General features: G+C 36.3%; 1 protein-coding gene across 5 annotated transcripts in view; it reads right to left on the bottom strand.

Moving 5' to 3' along the window:
• Positions 1 to 21,813, bottom strand: part of CBLB (Cbl proto-oncogene B) — a 214,784-nt gene that overhangs the window by 7,622 nt on the left and 185,349 nt on the right. For 4 of the 5 annotated variants that reach the window (XM_058731522.1, XM_058731521.1, XM_058731524.1 and 1 more), the window contains 2 exons: positions 20,204 to 20,344; positions 12,492 to 12,611 (listed from right to left, as the gene is read on the bottom strand). In XM_058731522.1, the coding sequence (XP_058587505.1) occupies positions 12,492 to 12,611; positions 20,204 to 20,344 (261 nt within the window). The remainder of the gene's footprint in view (positions 1 to 12,491; positions 12,612 to 20,203; positions 20,345 to 21,813) is intronic. The other variant, XM_058731523.1, reaches the window with a different exon arrangement.

Genomic DNA, 21,813 nt, shown 5'->3' with positions numbered 1-21,813 from the left:
GGTCCTGACCATGGCTGCCCTCCAGGTGTGTCAGGGCAGGAACCACTTTGGAGGGACATCTGTAGGAAGTGGCAGGGTGGGTCCACAGGGGAATGCCAGGGTGGGATGAGCAGTGCTAGGAAAGTAGATGGAGGGTGTCTGAACTGGTGACCACCAGCATTGGGCTAGCTAGGCTAAAGGAGGGCAAGAAAGATGGTGCCTGCCAACACTTCCATGCCTGGAAAAAGTTTTTACAGATCTCTGTCCCTCCTGCGCATGTTCTATGATAATAAATTAACACTAATGGCACCGGTCCTTTTTAAAGTGCTGCTTCGGTGCTAACTCTTGGAGTGAGTTTATGTGTGGGCCCTTTAAGAGCAGAGTCGAGTCTGAATTTCCTATGGCCCTCTGGTTCTTCTGGAGTTAATCCCCACTGATTTTCAAAGATATTATGGGGTCTCATATTCCCGATGCAGATGCCTAGGGTCGGTGGGGGGTACCCAGTGTGGGGCTTGAACTGCCTGCTCCAGCGAGGACCTCTGTCCCGTGATATCCCTCCTGCTTGTGGGCTGCCATTCCAGGGGTTTGGTTCACAGCCACATTTCCTCTCTGCCCCTTCTACCCTTGTCAATGTGGCTTTTTCTTTTTGTAGCTCTGGAAGAGCTGTTTTGCTAGTCTTCTGTTCATCCTCAGAGACACTTGCTCTATGTGTGGTTGCCGGCTTAGCGTGTCAATGAGAAGAGGTGAGCTCAGGATCGACGATGTTACCATCTTCTCACCCTAAAGGTATGTATTTTTGATCCTAGTAGATAACCCTAAAAAAAAATGGTACCTTTTACCAGGAAAAACCCCCAGGAAACCCATCTGTTATATAAGGCTGCTATAATTAATACTGGCAATGTAATTTGCCGATGACTCTTCTTTACTTGAAAAAAATTAGTAAACATAATTCAAGAAATCTAAGTTAAACAAGGAAACACACACACACACACACACACACACACAATGATTAAGTCAACCCGAGGGTAGTGAAGGTATCTCTGATCCTGAAACTGGTATTTTTTCGTTTTACACACAAAATATCAACTAGGGAAAGTGATTCAAATGACCTCTAAAAGGAATCAGGACAGATTTTAAACACAGTTAAAAAAAAAAAAAAAGACTTTCTTAAAGCAAAGATTTATTTTCCCAATAGATATTTTCCCTTGAAATTCAAAACTCACATATCCCAGCTCATTTAAACCTAGTCCTCATTGCAATGTTAGGGCAATGTTCCTCAAAACAATGCTGGCATCTCTTCAAAATCTCATAAATGCTTGGAATTTTAATTTTATCATGTATTGGAGCCTACAAATAGAAGTAAAATGGACTCTGTTTCAACTTTTGGCCACTTGTTATATATAAATTTCCATTTATTAAGAATATTTATTCAATTTGGCATAGCTTAATTTTTGTTCGACTGTTTTAATTGGATAGAATAACTCTGTACCAGGTAATTGACAGCTACAACAGAGACTTCACTTGATGTAGATGAGGAACATCACATAGAGATGGGACTGGTCAGATGCATCTCATTCTCACAACTAAGATTTTGAGTGACCTTGAGCTAAGTAATTTACTTGTACAATTCTCACTTTCTAAATCTACTTTCCTATCTCATTTTTAGAGGTATTATTTATCTCTTCTCAGTCAGGTAGTATGCAAATTAATTAATGTAATGGCCTCTTCAGCACATATACTGAGCATTAAAAAGAAAGGACAATGAATTCGCTCTCTATGATAACTGCTATACTTAAATGCTATGGAACAGTAATTACTCTAAATTAATAGCAATGTCAGAGAAGTGTGGAAGAGGGGGGAAAAAAGCAGGGGATTTGTTGTGAGTGCCTATTTTTATACAGAAAGCTTTTAAGGAAGATCTGTTATAACCTGAACTAAGAGTGGAAACTATTAAAAAAAAAAAAAGTGGGGAGGCATTTTCACGCTCATCATCAGAGCAAATTACTTAAAACCAATCCTTCTTTCTACACATCTTTTTCAAAAACTTACAGACAGCCTTCACTTTCCCACTTGTCATTTTTTTACAATGTCTAAAAGAGACACCGGGTCCTTATTCCGTTTAGAATGTGTAGGTAATAGAAAGCAGCAGTGAAACAGAAGATGAAACTATCTCATAGTTCCCGAAATGTTATTATAATTTTGGAGTCCGCTGGAATTACTATGAATTTTTCCAACTCTATGGGAATTTCTGTACCTGAATAAATGCCATCCTTGTGTATTCTGGTGCCGCTGCCCATGCTCATCATCGTTTTGAACTATGAGCAATGGCAATGATATCAAAGTAAGTGCAAGAATACTTGGAGCGTGGGTTATAAACAGTACATCTTTTTGAAGCACCAGTTTTACTCGAGGAAGTGAGAAAGTCAGTGTTTTTTTAAATACCAAAATGAATACAGATTTACCAAGGAGGAAAATGTAAAATTTGCCTAAGTTTTTAAGATAAAACAGACTTTGAAGCAACTTCCTGATTGTCCGCTTTTGGTTAAAGCCACAGTCTCTGTGCTGTTCAGAGAAAGTGTATCAACAAATGATACAAAATACATACATATATATATATATTTATAACTATATAATTACATGTTATATATATTATCTCTCTATACATAATCTATATATATTTAAAATACTCAGCCTAACATTTGGCCCACAGTAACTGCCTTTTAGAAATGATTATTATGTACAACCTGAGACATAATCTCTGTTAATTACTACTTCATGGCTATTTGATTACAGACACCAAGACTTAGACTACTGATTTTCTCAACTAACGATATCTGAGAATTAATGAAACTAACGATATCTGAGAATTAAAAGAAAAATACGAATTTAACTGATCAAGGCATTAGAAGAAATTTTAAACACATCATCATTATGACTTCATTATTCTTTAAGATAGATCAACTAACTCTGGAACTTATTTATATCATAAGCTTCAATTGCTATCCATAGAGATACTCTGATTTTATAAGCACAGGTTTTAATACAGCTTTCACTAAATTACAAATAAAAAAATCTTGGGGCGCCTGGGTGGCGCAGTCGGTTAAGCGTCCGACTTCAGCCAGGTCACGATCTCGCGGTCCGTGAGTTCGAGCCCCGCGTCAGGCTCTGGGCTGATGGCTCGGAGCCTGGAGCCTGTTTCCGATTCTGTGTCTCCCTCTCTCTCTGCCCCTCCCCCGTTCATGCTCTGTCTCTCTCTGTCCCAAAAATAAATAAAAAATGTTGAAAAAAAAAATTAAAAAAAAAAAAATCTTCACATGCATAGTGGTAGCTAATTATGATAGTTAAGGCTAAAGTTATGTAATTTTTTAATACATCCAAAAAACTGTTATAGGAGAATTACATTATTAAATTTTTAAGAAAAAAGATTCCAGATATTGTGGTTTGAGAACTAAAACTGTAAGGAAAGACGTTTGAGGCAGTTGAATTGTAGTAAAACCTTAACACTACATTTTCCTTTATTGAAACACCAAACAAAATCTTATACATATAATTTATCTTTAAACATCTTATCACTAATAACTCCACAGTTCTAACCCTTGAGTGAAGTGAAGCCATGCTTTTCAACTGAGATCTTAATAGAGATAATTATAGAATATTTGGTCTTAATATAAAATTCACTCAATATTCTATGACTTTCCTTTAACCTAGTTAAAAAAAATAGTAGTATTGGAATTAATTCCTCTTCTGATGAGACTTCCTTTATTTTGTCAGTGTATTTGGTAATGAGAGCTTTTACCAAACACATTTAACATAAGTCATGTGCTGAAATTCTAATTTTTTAGTAGTATCTTCAACTGCCTTCTACATATTGAGAAAATGAAAAAGCTTCCCCAGAGCAAATGCCACATTTCAGCAGCGCGAGCACAAACATACTTATTCTACTATAACTTGGATTCCCTAGATTTTTAAAGAATGGCATTCAAACCAAAGCACATTATCTCTTACAACAAGAGAAGAGGAAACTGGAAAATTTATAAAAATGCACACATAGCCCGTATAGTTATGGACCTATGTGACTAATATACCCATGTTAAGAAATAAGATTATTAAAAAAAAAAATGTCTGCCTCACATACAGGTATATATGCGAATTTTAACAGTCTGGTGAAATCCACTCTTCTTTTTTGGAAATCCACTTATTTCTGATGAACTATTATGACATTCATATCATTAAAAATCAACTGTCACATCTAATATATTTTTGGGAAGCAATAAAATATTTGGAAGACTGTTGCTATATGTAGACATACATGTACCCAGTCTTTTTAGACAAGAAGATAAGGAAACATTTGTAATCAATGAAAAAGTATTTTTAAAATTATAAATTTTTTTTTAATGTTTATTTTTGAAAGAGACACAGAGTGCGAGACAGAGTCATAGAATCTGAAGCAGGCTCCAGGCTCTGAGCCGTCAGCACACAGAAAAATATTTGACCCCAAATATTTTTAAATTTTTAAAAAATATTTTTCACATAAAGTTGATATTTAGAACAACATAAAAGACAAGAGAAACTGAATTTGTAGGATGCAGCAATTATACAAGAATCCTTAAAGGTCACCTTAAAAAGGCCTTAATGAAAACATGTCATGCAAAATAAGGACTATTAGAATCCTAAAGGCACACAGCACCTAGTCTCAAGTTTTCAATGGAGAGACCTAATCCAAAAGGCAAAGCCAGCCCCTTTGCTGCTGTGAAATACACTAGTGGACAGCCTGTTAGTCCTGTGAGCTGCATGACAGCAAATTATCTTGATGGAAAAAAAGAATCTTATTTTTCTGTGGTTTGACTGTGTTTGTAAAGAGAGTTCAGGGAGAAGGTTGAAATGTTTGAAGTTACAGCTAGCTGAGGCCTTCAGAGCAATAATCAAGACAATTTTATCACTCAGGTAAAAGCCGTTGAGGCTTCTGGTAAATCCCTATTTGGGTATATTTTCACAAGGTTGTGACTCAAAGTTCCTCCTTGAAATTTCTAGTGTAATGCTAATCAGAATTCCTACCATCTGAAACCGTATGTGAATGATGTTCCTCTGGGCTATACAACACCCACATATTATGAAGCAAAACTGTAAAGAAGCTGTGTAAATACAGCATTTTGGCCACAACTTTCAAAAAACTTGAATATATGTTTCTTTTAATCCAGAGTTGGTGGCAGTGAATATGTTATTTTAAATCAGTCATGGTACTTTCCTCAAAGTCATATTTTAATGTTATTCCTTAAGGGATTTGTTTCCTTCTCTTATATAGAGGCTGTCAGATAATGTCACTCCTTGAATTACACATTTTTTTCATCTGTCTGGAAATCCAGCCCTTTTGACTATTGTTTCAATGGCCACCCATCGATATATCTGAAATCTTGGAAGGGCTAGAAGTTAATAGGCAAGACAGCGTGGACCAAAATTTGAAAAGGTTAATAGAATTTTCTATACTTTTCTGAGATATCTTAAAATGTTAAAACATATAAAACCATAGAGGGACTTCTACTTCTCCCATGCATATCATCAAGTACATAAGAACTACTGTGTTAATAATTCTTAAAGCAACTCATTAATTACCTTTATTCTGAGGTTACGGAATGTATGGCTGTCACTATTAACAAATCTTGTGTGAACTGAGCTGTGAGTTTAAAAAAAATCTTGAAAAAGGACAAAAATCTACATAGGAAAAACTTATGTTTACAATTGTAAGACAAAAATATTGTTTACATTGGTCAAAAAATGCGTGTGTTCAATTCTGGTCCAAAATGGTGACATAAGAAGACCCTTATCTCACCTTCTCCGTGGGGACACACCAACTCTGCACCTATTTATAAAGCAATTCCTCTTGAAGAACTGAGGGCCAACTGAACAGCTTCTGTACAACGAAAGAAGGACCAGGCAAAACAGCAAGAGACATGGAGACTTGGTAATGAAGGGAACCCAGATTTGTCTGCCTTAGGGCACAGAAAAAAAGCTGTGGTTTAAAAGAGCAACTAGAATATAAAGGGACTAGCCCTAGAACCCTGCCCAACAACGGGAAAGCTGCTGAAACTCCAGGTTGGAGAGGCTGGTGAATGCACAGTATATTTCCCCCTCCACCTTGATAGAGAGGATGGGAAGCAGGGTCCAGGCACCCTAACTGGACTACCACCTCACTGAGCCCTCGGCCCCCAGTCCATACCAGCCCTAGAATCCCACAAGGCAGCTCCAACGTGGTGCACCCTGGTCAGCACTCAATACGGTTCCAGCTGTTGCACTGAGGTGGCAAAGGTACAAAGAACCCTGGAACACTTCCTACACCGCTTCAGCTTCAGACGGTTTGCTTGGGCACCCCGGGGTGCAAAGTGCTCTGGGACCTCCTGGCTCACGCCTGCACTGGCTCCGAGTGCCCTGGGCCCCTACAGCCGACATTGGCTCCAGTCACCCCTCCAGGGCAACTCCGCACTGAGCATCCTGTGACACCCTGGCTTGCACCCACTTCAGCTGTCCTGCCAGGGCGTTCTCTGCTTGGAGATCCCTGGGACCATGCCAGCCTGAGCACACTTCAACTTAGGGACCTCCAGCCAAATGCAACAGGCACACAGTCTATACAAAAGAGGACCGTACACGAGACTGTTTCATCATGTTTAGAAGTTGCCATTCCACCTAATTCATAGACACCAAAATCACCCAAAATGACAAGACAGAGAAACATGCTCCAAATTATAGACAAAACCTCAGAAAAATAAATAAATTAACACAGATTATTAGGCATATTGCTTAAGAGTTTAATGAACATAAAAATGAGCACTGGACTGCAGAGAAGAGTAGAACTCAACTTCAACAAAGAGATAAACAATATAAAGAACCAGTCAGAGCTGAAGAATAGAATAAATGAAAAATACACTAGAGGAAATTAACAGTACTTTAGCAGATGCAGAAAAATGGTTCTGTAAGACAGGATAATGGAAAGCACCCAGGATGAACAGCAAAAAGAAAAAAAGAATTCAAAAAAGAAGGCTAGGTTAAAGGATCTCTTGGACAACATCAAGCAAACATTGAAAACATCTCTAACTTGGGGAAGAAAACAGAAGAATCTGGAAGAATTCAGGAAGCATATAGTTCAAAACAAGTTGAACCCATGAGGTCCACACTATGACACATATTCATTACAATGTTAAGATTAAAGATAATTTTAAACGCAGCAAGAGAGAAGCATAATGTTATATACCAGGGAAACTGCACAAGGCTGATCTCTCAGCAGAAACTTTGCAGGTCAGATGGGAATGGCAGAGTACATCCAAAGTACTGAAAGGAAAAAACCTACAACCAAGAATACTCTACCCAGAAAGGCTGTCATTCAGAATTAAAGGATAGAGTTTCCCAGACACAAAAGTTAAAGTTCGTTGGCACTAAACCAGAGTTAAAAAAAAAATGTCAAAGGAACTCTGAGAGGAAAATAAAAGGTCATAATTAGAAGAAAATTGTGAATAAAAAGACATAAACTATGAAAACATATACATAAAATGTGGAGGGGGGAGTGAGAATGTTCTTTGAGCATAGGTTCAAACTTAAGTGACAATTAACTTACTACAGACTGCTATATACTTAGGATATTTATATATGAACCTTATGGTAACCACACACCCAAAACCTATAATAGGTACATAAAAAATAGCTAAGCATAACACTACAGAAAGTCATCAATCACAAGTAAAGAAAGAAGAAAGGAACATGAAAACTATAAAACAACCAAAAATTAATAAAATGGCAAAAAGTACATACCTATCAATAACTACTTTAATGTAAATGGTCTAAATGCTCCAATCAAAGGACACAGGACAGCCAAATGGATAAAAAACAAGACCCATCTGTATGGTGTCTACATGAGACTTGCTTCAGATCTAAAGACACATACAGCCTGAAAGTGAAAAGGTGAAAAAAAAAAAAATTCCATGTGAATGGAGATGGAAAAAAAAAAAGCTAGGGTAGCAACTTATCAGACAAAATAGACTTTAAAACAATGACTGTAACAGGAGACAAAGAAGGGCATTACATAATGATAAACGGTTCACTCCAACAAGAGAATTTAATGGTTTTAAATATCTATGCCTTGAACATTGAAGCACCTAAATATATAAAGCAAGTATTAACAGACATGAAGAGAGTACTACTGACAGCACTATGACTGGGGACATTAACACTCCACTTACTTCAATGGATAGATTATCCAGACAGAAAATCAATAAGGAAACAATGTCTTTGAACAACACATTAGACCAGATGGACTTCAGATATATGCAGAACATTCCATGCAAAAACATCAAGACACATTCTTTTCTAGTGCACATGGAATATTCTCCAGAATAGATCACATGTTAGGCCACAAAGCAAATCTCAGATTTAATAAGAATGAAATCATATGCTACATCTTTTCCAACCACATGTTATGAAACTAGAAATCAATCACAAGGGAAAAAAAAAAAGGAAAAAATTCAAACATGTGGAGGCTAAACAATACACTACTAAACACCCAGTGGGTCAACAAATCAAAGAGGAAATAAAATAATACATGAAAACATGAAAATGAAAACACAACAGTATAAAAATTTTTAAGATACTGAGAAAGCAGTTCTAAAGGGAAATTTATAGTGATCCAGATCTACCTCGGAAAACAAGAGAAGTCTTGAATAAACAATCTAGCCTTCCATTTAAAGGAACTAGAAAAAGAAGAACAAACAGAACCCAAGGTTAGTAGAGGGAAGAAATAATAAACACCAGAGCAGAAACAAATGAAATAGAGACAAAAAAGAAAAAAAAATTGCAAAAGATCAATGAAACCAAGAGATGGTTCTTCGATGAAAAAAAACCAGACAAAATTGATAAACCTTTAGCTGGATCATCAAAAATAAAAACACAAAATTAGAAACAAAATAGAAATAACAACGGAAACCACAGTAATACCAAGGATTGTAAGAAACTACTGCTATAAAAAATTCTATGCCAACAAAGTCAACAAAGTAGAAGTGGATAAATTCCTAGAAACATCAAATCTTCTGAAACTAAATCAGGATGAAATAGAAACTCTGAACAGACCAATTACTAGTAATGAAATTGAATTGGTAATCAAAACCTCACAACAGTAGTCCAGAAATGAGTTAAAAAATGAGGATTCATAGGTGAATTCTACCAAATATTTAATACCTATTCTCCTCAAACTATTTAAAAAAAAAATAGAAGCTTCCAAATATATTCTGCAAGGCCAGCATTAGCTTGATAGCAAAACCACCAAGACAAGGACACTACACACACACACAAATATCCTTGATGAACATAGATGCAAAAGTCCTTAAAATATGACTAAACCACATTCAAAAATACATTAGAAGGACCATTCACCATGATCAAGTGGAATTTATCCTAGGGATGCAGGGATGCTTCAATATTTGTAAATCAACATGAATATACCAGATCAACAAAACAGGATAAATATCTTAATAGATACAGAAAAAGCATTGGACAAGATTCAACATCTGGCTGCTCATGATAAAAACTCTCAACTAAGTGGGGTTAGAGGAAAGAGACCTCAACATAATAAGAGCCATATATGAAAAACACACAGCTAACATCATACTCAATGGGAAAAACTGCACTTTCCTTCTAAAATCAGCAGGAAGACAAAGATGTCCACTCTTGCCACTTTTACTCAACATAGTACTGGAAGTCTTAGTCACAGCAATCAGAGAAAAAAAAAAAAAAAAGAAAAGGCATCCAAATTGGTAAGGAAGAAGTAAAGCTGTCACTATTTGCAGACAACATGATACGATTTATAGACAACCCTAGACACCACTAAAATCTGCTAGAATAAATGAATTCAGTAAAACTGCAGGACACAAAATTAATACACAGAAATCAGTTACATTTCTATACACTAATGATGAAGGAGCAGAGATACAAATGAAAAAAATCTCATTTACAATTGCACCAAAAAGAACACAATACCTAGGAATAAACTTAACCAAGGAAGTCAAAGACCTGTACTTTGAAAACTGTTAAGACATTGGTGAAAGAAACTGAAGATGACACAAGCAAATGGAAAAGTATTTCATGTTCATGGATTGGTAGAATTAAAATGTCATACTACTGAAAGCAATCTACAGATTCAATGCAGTCTCTATCAAAATACCAACAGCATTTTTCACAACTCACAGAACTTTTCACAGAAATGGTACTAAAATTTGTATGGAACCACAAAAGACCCCAAATAGCCAAAGCAATCTTGAAAAAGAAAAACCTAACAGGAGGTATCTTAATCCCAGATTTCAAGATATACTACAAAGCTGCAGTAATCAGAAAAGTATTGTACTGGCACAAAAATAGACACATAGGTCAGTGGAACAGAATTGAGAGCCCAGAAATAAGCCCATGATTATATGGTCAATTAATCTACAACAAAGGAAAGAATATACAATGAGAAAAAGACTGTCTCTTTAACAAATGGTACTGGGAAAACTGGACAGCTACATGCAAAAGAATGAAACTGAACCACTTTCTTACACCATACACAAAACCAAAATGGATTAAAAGTGAGTCTTGAAACCTTAAAACTCCTAGAAGAAAACACAGACAGAAATTTCTCTGCCATCAGCCTTAGCAACATTTTTCTAGATAGGTCTTCTCAAATAAACAATTGGGACCACACCAAAATAAAAAGTTTTTGCACAATGAAGGAAACCATCTAACATACTGAGTGGGAGAAGATACTCACAAATGATACATCTGATTAGGGGTTAACATTCCAACTATATAAAGAACTTCTCAAACTCAACACTCCTCCCCCAAAATAATAAAAAAATGGGCAGAGGACCTGAACACATTTTTCCAAAGAATACAAACATGACCAACAGACACATGAAAAAATGTGGAACATCACTATCAGGGAAATGCAAATCAAACCACAATGAGATCACCTCACAGCAGTCAGAATGGCTAGAATCAAAATGAGAAGAAATAACAAGTGTTGGCGAAGGTGTCCAAAAAAGGAACCCTCCAGCACTGTTGGGGGGAATGTAAATTGGTGCAGACAACAGTCTGGAAGTTCCTCAAAGAATTAAAATGGAAATACCATATGATCCAGTAATTCGACTACTAGTATTTTGCCCAAAGAAAACAACAACACTAATTTGAAAAGATACATGTACCCCTATGTTTTTGCAGCAGCATTATTTATGATAGCCCAGATACGGAAGGAACCTAAGTGTCTGCTGATAGATGAATGGATAAAGCTGGTGTGTATGTGTATATGTGTGTATGTGTGTGTGCGCGTGCACAGAAACAGACCCACAGAGAACAAACTGATGGTTGCCAAAGGGGAGGAGTATGGGGGGGATGGGCAAGATCAGTAAAGGTGAATTGGAGATACAGGCTTCCAGTTATTGAATGAATAAGTCATGAGGATAACAGGTACGATACAGGGAAAATAGTCAATGAGATAGTAATGGCACTGAATGGTGAGAGATGGTAGCTACACTTGTGGTGAGCATACCATAAGGTATAGATTTATCAGATCCCTATGTTGCATACCTGAAACTAATGTAACATTGTGTCAACCATCCTTCAATAAAGAAAACCACAATCCTTCAATAAAGAAAAACGTGTGTTCAGCATAACCCATACATCAGCCACTCCTCTACTCGGCCATCCACCTATCCAAGAGCCACGTGCTAGGCACTCTTGTGAACGTATGCGGATACAGCAGTGAAGCAAACCATACTCCTATCTTCAAAGCATTAATATTCTAGCAAAGAAGATGGACAAATAAGAATTCAAGCAAACGAATGGAATTTCAGGCGGTGACAGATGCAATGAAGAAAAATAAAGCACAAGAAGAGTGCAGAAAGGGACTGCGTAAGGTACGGGGAACCATTTTAGATATGCTGTTGGAGGAAGGCCTCCCAAAGAAGCAAAGCAGCGGCATTTCATTATTAATGGTTCCGAGTATGACTGGTATTTACTGAGACGGCACATTCTTCCCTCATTCTACGTAATAGCTGACAGGGGAGCACTGCAGTATCACCCTTAAGTAAGGTTGGAAAATTAATAGTTTGGTGCTAATATTAATTCTAAAGAGAATTCTCCCTTTAATAGAGAAATAAGAGAATGCAGCATGTTGATGCACGAACAGATTTTTCCCATTTCTCATCTCTGGTATGGCAAAACAAAGGTTAGAGAAGGAACAGACTCTGAATCAGAATATGTGCTTTACTGAGTGACAAGGTTAATATGAAAGCTGCTTCTTTTTTTCTTTTTTTTTCTTATTTGTGGGGCAGTTTCGTAGGGATTCCACTTGTAATACAAGTTTTGTAAGCACATTGTAAAGTGACAAAAATACTTTGCTGGGAGTGCTCATTAAATTCTGTAACGAATAAAAAAGTGCTCTGAAAACCAGCAAGCACTGTATAAATGCAAGGAAGCAGTATTACTATTGTTTGCTAACTCACCTGAAGATGAAGGAAGCGGATCATAGTCCTGTGATGCTCTGTTGGCTTTGACATTTTCGCCTGGTAATCTCCTAGCAGGAGGCAAAGGAACTTGGCCACTTGCTGGATCAAGAAAGGGATCTTAAAAGTAAAGATAATTTTCAAATTAAAATGATTATCTCTACCAAGTGGCTGAAGGAAAAAATCCTAGAAATTCTCTATAAAGATCAAAGGTTTTGGAAATAAATTAGAAAAATAATTTCATGACTGGTATTAACCATTTTCTAATCCACTTGCCTATTTCTAATTTATTTGTCACTCAAATATGCTCCTCCTATTTATTCCTAGATAATACAAAATACTAATTTTATATTTAAAATTTTCAGATCTTAATTATAAAATTCTTAGTGATACAAGCTGCTTCAAATTATTATTTTCTGTCCCATTCTGTCCTACACAATGAACAGAAGCTGTTGTAAAAAATTTTTTTTGACTTTTGCCTATAAGTGTCATTATCAAATCAGTTAATCTTTAAAATGGACCTGACATTCGGGATTTGTGACGATTAAATAAATTCATGTACATAAATTTCCTGTACATATAAAGTGTCTTTTAAAATACTACTATATTGGGCATCCTATGCTCAAAGTCTTATTTTTGAGAGAGAGAGACGGGGGGGGGGGGGGGGGGGGAGGGTGGGGGAGGGGCAGGGAGAGACAGGGACAGAGGATCTGAAGCAGGCTCTGTGCTGTCAGCACACTTTAGGGCTTGAACTCACCAACTGTGAGATCATGACCTGAGCCTAACCATGTGAGCCACCCAGGTGCCCCTAAAAGTCATTTTTAACTGGCTCACTAAATAGTAAATTCAATTATTAAAAATTGTGCTATTAACATTAAGGTTTGCACATACACTAAAAAGTGACATTTTCAACCACCTTGGCAGTCAGAGAGGGGGTATCTGAAACAGTGCAAATTGTGAATTGTACACAAATAAAAAATTATTTTGCTACTTCTGATTATGTTTATTAACTGGAACTGAAGGCAGAAAAATAAATTTTGTCAGTGGTACTATAGTAAATTGTTAGGATCATAAACCTAACTGATTTAAAATTAGTAGTTTATGGATTTAAATCCATAGAACTGGTTTCAGTTCTGAGTAGGTCCACATTACCTCTGCCATTTCTGATTCACTGATAATTTACTTAGCCACACCACTTCTATCTCTGGTTCCTCTGTTTTCTTCTCTCATATTACTTTCTTTTATGTCTGTCAGTATCTCCAGAGGTACTCTAAGTTCTTTTGAGGGCAGGGGTCTTACATTACTCATCATGTTTGAATTATGTCCTCTAACACACAGTACCAAGCACGCTGCTTGGCTAATAGCCTAAACTTCAAAAGTATTTGCTTTTAACTACCAAAAACAAACCCAAATAGATTAATATTTTTCACAAATTCAAAATCAGTGAAATCTGAAATGCTACCATAAGTAAAAATTGTAGATATTAAGGATCCGATTATATTTCATTGTTTGAACATCCCTTTAAGTTTGTCATTAAGAATATATAAGGATTATTTATAAGAAGAAAATGAACACATATTTATACTAGTTTTTGACTAGATAATGTAAGGCAAGAGTTGAAGTCTTTGATTATTATTTTCCTCTCTTGAGTACAGTAATTATTCCTGGCTTTGCTGGAGGCTTTTTGACCTAAGTAAGGCTACTAAACTTGCTTTCATGAAATTCGAGATTAAAATTTGTGTTAGATTTAGCACTTTTAGTATTTGAAGAGTCAATGGTTCAGCCTCATTAACTTTGCTGAAATATTTTAGGAAGCAATGAGAAGATAAATCAAATTCCATGCAACAAATGTTAATCATTTGATTTGGAAGAGTAACCAGTGGAACCAAGTATGGTGATTTCTGCATAAGTTTAGAAATTTCCTCACAATTTAGATTTAAATATTCATAAAATTTACTTTCAGTTATTGTGCATTTTAAACATCACTGATATAACATTAGGTCAGAGGAAAGACTGCCTTTTACAATACACATACTTTTTAAAAATTTCTTTAGGGTAATTTATAGGTTTGTCAGATATGCTGTTACTAATCATGCATTTAAGACTAAACATTAGATTCTGGATATACTACAGGTCATAAGTAGACTAAAATATACAGCTGTATGATAATGCTCCATGAAACTATTTCACTTAAAAAGTCACTAGGTACACTAAAAATATTGTCATAAACAGCAAAAATACTTAGTTCAATTCTGAATCACTACCATACGTCTTCCTTCATGCTAACTTTGCTACTGGGCAGGTATAGGGCACACTGGGCTTCTATAGCAAGTTGTAAAGTTGAAAGTATTCATGCTTCATTGGGAAAAGATAGACAACACAATTACTACGGAGAGTACAATAATCATCAATGGTCTCCTGATAAAAAGAAAATTTGAAAAGCAATAAGGTTTTCAAAAATAAATTCTTCAAAAACTAACCGAAGTAAAATTTTGTATCCACACTTAGAATTAAAACATACAAATTGAAAATGCCATAGCCGATGTACCATTTATATAGTAATAAAAGTTTGAGAAATGAGTGAATAAACATGATGGGATTAATCTATTCCAAAAAGCAAAGTGCTATTGCCTGTGATTTACAGTATGGTAATGCTAAATTGAAAATTTAATACTTCATTTAAAGATTATAAAAATCTAAGGAAAGACAGGGAGGAAAGGTTTGCTCGCTGTAAAAGAAGTGGGAAAATTTGCATCGACCAAAATTATGCCGTGTAAGAAGGAAACCTATCGAATGGTTATCTGAAGGAAGAGGCATCATGGAATGTTTTTCTTAATTCTTGTTTTTGTTATCTGAAATACTTCCAAATTTTTACTCAAGTGTAGAAAAAGAGGCAAATAAAACTGGACAGTTAAAACAGTGGCATATTTCCTCTGGGGGCTGTCCAAAGACCATCTGCAGTATTTACCAGTTATCCCCCAAATTTTAAAAGAACATCAATGCAGGATCTAATAGCTAGAAGGGTTTGAAGAGCTATGTAGGTGAAATAAAATTCCTCTCTCTCTGTGGCCCTCACTCTTTAACTCACATTTACAAAGTCCACACTGTGTAGTGATCTGGCCACTGATTAAATCTTCCAGTATTAGAGAACTCACTACCCCTCTGAGATACAATAATTCTTTAAAAATTTTTTAAGAATTCCTTAAGAATTTAGGAAATTACGATGAAATTTCATTCTTAATTATTCTTCTCTGGTCTGCCTTGGAAGGAGACACTGAGGGTATCTAACCCTTCTTTCCCAAATATTGTAACTAGATACAACATGTATGTGTGTGTGTGTGTGTGTATATATATATATATATATATATATATATATATATCTCCAAGGTTGTGTCTCTCATTAAATGTTGCAGTTCTTTTAATCTGCTATAGTTTTTTGCAAGCAGGTGTAAATTCCCTTCAGCATCCTGGCTCTCTTCCCCCAGGAATACCCCAGCTCAGTATTTTTCAAAATTGAGCATGCCTCATAGTCCCCTAGAAGGCTTATGGAAACACAGATTGCTGGGTGCAGAGTTTCTACCAAGAGTTTCTGATTTAGTAAGTCTTCTGTGGAGCCCAAGAATTTTAATTTTTAAACAAATCCCCCTGGCAGGGGACCTGGCTCAGTGGCTCAGTGGGTTAAGCCTGACTTCAGCTCAGGTCAAGATCTCGTGGTTCATGAGTTCAGTTAGTCAGCTGTGCTGACAGTTCAGAGCCTGGAGTCTGCTTCGGATTCTGTGTCTCCTTCTCTTTCTGCCCTCCTCGCCCCCCACTCGTGCTGTTCTCTCTCAAAAATAAACAAACTTAAAAAAAATTGTTTTAAACAATTCCCCTGGTGACACTGATGATGTCACAATTTGTGACTACAATTTGAGAACCAACCGCTGCTCTAGCCCATCAGTCCTTCAACATGTCACCACAGTGGTCCCACGTCAGCCGAGCACTGGGGAAGACCTCACCTCACCCCTCCGATCTGATCTCTGTGAGTGCAACCCTCAAATGTCACGAGCTCCCTTGGTAGCCACATCATGATAGTGTTTCATAAAGGTCATAGTTAACAAAACTGCCTAAATTCCCTTCAATAACTCTTGCTAACAATCCAAATATTCTATTTTACTTGTGAAATTGCATTTCTGGATCCAAATGGAAAACTTTCATTTGATTGTAATAAAGTCAAATTGCTGGCTTTTAGAGTTGAATTGTGACTTTAAGATTAGAAAAGGACTTCAAAAGAGATCCAGGTTAGAAAAATAGTGAAAGGAAGGTTCATTAAGGGCTGCCAGATGTGTTGTGTATTTTGTGCACTGCACAAAGACATGCAGTTATGGGAATGAGCAGAGTTCAAGACAGCCTGGGCTTTGTTCCAGGAGCACCGGCCCTGACACAAAGTGGAAGGAGGGGTGCCTCTTTCAAGCCACCAGCACAAAAGAAGTGCCTCTGTGAATGGAACAAAAGCACATATATGCTAACAAAGTGTAAGGCTGTTTTTGAGGATTCTTGAGGTTTTGTGAAGATAGGACTATAGCCCGTCCAGAATGGATGCTCATGCACAGCAGTGGGCATTACTATTTGCCAAAAGAAATCTTGCATGAAGGCCGAAGACAGAAAACAGATAAAAGAAGCATCAGAGCTGTGCCCTGCTTTGCTTCCCCTCCAGCCCCTGCAGGAATCCTGAGGCTCCTTTGCAGAAACGCAGGACCTTGCAGCTTGAAAACTGCTGTTATAAGGCTGGAAAGGTGAACCTGACTCTGGTGTGCAGGGCACTGAATACTGGGAACAGAGACGGAGGTTTGATTAGGTATTTAATACAACGTCATGAGGAAATCCAATCTTTTTTTTTTTTTAAGACATCTATCCTTTGTCTTTAATTAGGGAGAATGATTTCATCAAGGAAACCAAATCTCAATCATGCCAGTAAAGGTTACACTGGACTAAAATTCTAAAGACTGAACAATATGAAAACAATGGCAGTGCAATGCTCGTACAGTCTGTTTAATGTAACAATCACCTCTGTTTACCTTTTATGGTTCTAGAATTATTGAGTCAAACTTTCATTTATCATTTAGAGAGTATTTCATGAAATTCAATGAAAGACGAGTGAAGAAAGGTCAAAAGTCTTATACTTTAGATATACAGTGTGTTAAATAATTTGTAAAATGATACTCAAATACTTATTTATGAGTGAAAAGAAACCTACATGTTCTATGTAGGTTCTATCTAGGTTATGTAAGAAAAATTACAGTATTTCTTTTGAAAAAGAGGAGAGCTAACACATGTGGCTTAAGAGGGTACAAACTTCCAGTTATAAAATAAATCATAGAAATTAAAAGTGCAGCATAAGGAATATAGTCAATAATACTGATATTACACTGGATGGTGACAGATGGTGACTACACTTATTGTGGGGAGTACTGACTAGTGCATAGAATCACTGAATCGATATGTTGTATACCTGAAACTAATATGACATTGTATGTTAATTATGCTTTGATGAAAAATAAATAAAATTGAATAAAAATAGTTGTCTCAATGGATCTCAGGAAGTATTTGGCAACAGACTAGAAATTTGTCATGTGAATGATATGAAAGGCTAGAAGAGGGAAAAAAAAAGTTCTTTTCCTTGGAAGTATTTATGATCAAGGGATGCCAACATTATTGAGAGTGGAATTAGAATACCTCCATGTATAAAAGAAGGTCAAGAATGACAGTCCCAGGTTCCAACAACACCGCCTTGGCCCTATGCTAACCTCACACCACAGGTTAAGGCTGACTACTGCCAAGATGCCTGGCAGCCAAGCAAAATCAAAAACAAGCAAAACTCTATAGGAAATAAAACCGTTTATGTAAGTTTTGTTTTAATGAATAAAAGGGGCATTTTCATTCTGTAGTTTTTTAATAATGAGAACATTTTTGTGAAGTTTTTTATATGAAGCACCATGAAAAATTAAATTATGATAAAGAACTCAAATGTTTTACAACTAACTCTTTTGATTAAAAACAGGTAGATGTCTGTATTTGTGTAAAATGTTCTCTTCCAACTCCTGGAAGTCTTGACTTAATTTTAAAAGAAGGTACTACATTGGCTTTTACTTAATGGGGCCTAAATCATATATATAAAAGGTAATAGATACACTGCAGGAATCTGACCAGAGACTATCCAGAAATTAGCCTTGGGAAAGGTTAAGATTTAGAGTAATTTTTTTTTTTTTATGTTCGAGTCCACGTGTAAAACAAAGATTTGAAGGAGAGAAAAAGATAGCAAATGTTATCAGTGTTTATAAGAATGAACAGAAGTCTCATAGTTATCTATGCTTTCTGCTTGGATTCGAAGGCATATGAGTTTTCACCCTCTGATTAGCAGTACGTGAATTCACTCCAGGAGAGCAGGGAGGCATCCAACAGAGCGGGTGACACAGAAGACAATTCAATCAGTATTTACTGATGAAAAAGTGAACTCAAAATTATTTCTTAAACTACTTTTAGAAGCTGAAGCTACCTATTCTAAGTTACAGGTGTGTAATTTGTGGGTCTTATCCATATATGACCTCAAACATTTTAGGTTATCAAACTAAGTGGAAAAGAAAACCCTAGAAGAAACATGAGTGCTGAAAGTGAATGATAATAGTGAAGATTCACAAGTTTTCACTGAGGCACAGAGGAGGCGAAAGCACAAATTGAGCACTTATTAAAAACTGATTTTAAAGTTTGCTTATTTATTTTGAGAGAGAAACAGAAAGAGAGTGAGAGAGAGAGAGAGAGAGAGGGAATCTCGAGCAGGCTCAGTGCTGTCAGCACAGAGCCTGACACTGGGCTCAAGCTCACAAACTGTGAGATCATGACCTGAGCCAAAATCAAAAGTCGGACAGTTAACCAGCTAAGTCTCCCAGGCGCTCCACTTATTAAAATCTTTTAATGATTTATCTAACATACAAATGTATCCAAAGTAAATTGAGATAAATGTTTCCAAACACAGATCAGTCTCACCAATATGACAGATTGGAACAGTTAATATCAGCAGATTCACTGTAACTGATTATTTTTTCCTGACAGTTCTGACTAATGGAGCAGATGGCTTATTAAGTCTCTTTATTTTTATTTTTACTCCTCACTTGAAAGGTTTAAAAACAAGGTATGTATTAATTTTTCCTGGAAAAACAATAATTTGAGTAGATATATTGAGACATTAAAAATAACGATGGTAACAATAAAATGTAGATATTTCAGAAAAACTTCTCTATTAATGCTGTAATAATGCAATTTACCAAAATATTATCTTTTTGAATAAAATTATAGCCATAGCTAGTAAAATTAAAACTTATTAGAAAAACATACGGTACACAGAATCGGGACAGTCTAAATTCTGTCGTCATCACTACTAGGTTAATCACGGAGCCCTTTTGGTTCTCAGGGAAGCCTTTTGTGACATTAGGGTGTTATGTGGATTGGAGGAGCTCCACAGAATCTATGATTCCTATCGCTTTTGTCATTTGTGGAATCCTTTGCATTAAAATCAACCAACTGACAAGCAAACCTACGCAATTTCTCATTTTCTCTACCCAGAATGTTCTGCTAGGGAGCTAGAAACCAATAAATTACTGATGCTTATTTGACGGTATGATCTTAGAAATATTCTTGCTTTAAGTGAAAAGTTTTCTTTGGCTTTTTCCTCTCACCTGAAGGAAGAAGGAAAAGGTCCTGTCCTGAGGATGGTCGGCTATTGGAGCCAGGAGGTTTTGAGTGTTCAATGAGGCTGTGCCTTGCAGGCGGTGGGGGAGGTGGCAGGGATGGGGGGAGGGCATCAAAAGCATCTTCACCTGCATTTAAAGAAAGGTGAATATCAACAGCAAAACCTCATTAATGAAAACACAGCATCAGGCCAAAGCAATGATTGATTTTCTCTTGCTGCTCCTACAGAACTTCACCGGCAGGGTTTATCTAGCAGTTTACCAACTTTGATAATGAAAGCTAATTATTTTCTGGGAGTGTTTGGAGAGAAACACAGGCACACAAACACACATGTACATGTGTAAACTTTTCCTATCACCCAGGCCTTTCTGTTAAAAAAGCAGTACTGCGGGTTATGAAAAAGCTGATTATCTACTTACAACCTTTATAATAGTAAGACACGGGAAGTTAGAACTAAAAATTATTATAGGTCATACCATCAAAAACAGAATTTTTTATGTAACAATAAGCGTTCACAGTCTCTTATTAGAAAATCACAGTATGCACAAAAATTTTAATGTTACAGAACAGAATAATCTTTTAAAGTTTGTTCTGAATTTTAATTCATTTAAACTAATGTTCCACGTATTTCATTGTTAAAATATAGAAAATGAACATACAGTACAGGAATATATTTGTCTACTTATCAGATATTTCTAAAAAGGAAGAGCTAAATATAGAACTATGTTCTGTGGTCCCCAAACTACTTATATCTGCATATTTCCCAGCTTTAGTAACTACAGAATATTGCAGAATGCTTTTATGTCTACTTATTTTTCCCCTGCCACATCTTACTATTCTACTCACATTTTCCCATATCTTGATTCTTTAAAACAATAAAATTGCAAAGTATGTATTTTTGTAAGTAATCTCAAATACTTTGTGAATCAAACAGGATATAAACAAACACGTACATGTTCCAGTAATAAAAATGCATGTATTTAAATTTATCGACTTAAGCCAAAGTTACATTTTAAAGAAAAATGGTTTTACTATTCATCTAACTTGCCTTGCAAAAAATATTCAAAACACATTCTCTAATGATCATAAATATTTGTCTAACTTAAAATATTTGAAGGTATGAGGATGGAGGGAGAGATTTTTGCTGTCAGCCCAGCCTTCAGCTATTTGCTACATTCATCATCTTATTCATTCAAATCCTTTTTTCAGCCCCTAAATGTCAGGTCCCATGCTAGGCACGTGGGTAACTATGAAGATCAAAATCACAAGGACCTGATCCAAGGAGCTTAGAGTCCACAAGGAGATCTAAGAAAAATTCACAAAGAGGTATGATTCACAGGTGAAAGTATCACAGGTCCCACAGAGAAAGCTACATGCTTAAGAGGGAAGGGAAATGTAGAAAGTGGCATTTAGCAAGGTGTTACCAAGAACAGGAAGGCCGGGGATATCAGAGCCTCAAAACCATTTATTCATCAAATGCTAGGATGGTGTCTTCTTGACAGACTGAATAGTATAAAATAAATAGTATAAATAAAGCATGAAATGCACATGAAGAGCTAAAGGAAGGTTGAGCTGTAAAGACAGGCGGGAACACTGA

Source organism: Neofelis nebulosa, chromosome 5 (genome assembly GCF_028018385.1).
Source record: "Neofelis nebulosa isolate mNeoNeb1 chromosome 5, mNeoNeb1.pri, whole genome shotgun sequence".
Classification (NCBI taxonomy): domain Eukaryota; kingdom Metazoa; phylum Chordata; class Mammalia; order Carnivora; family Felidae; genus Neofelis; species Neofelis nebulosa.
This window is presented reverse-complemented; position numbering and strand designations above follow the sequence as displayed.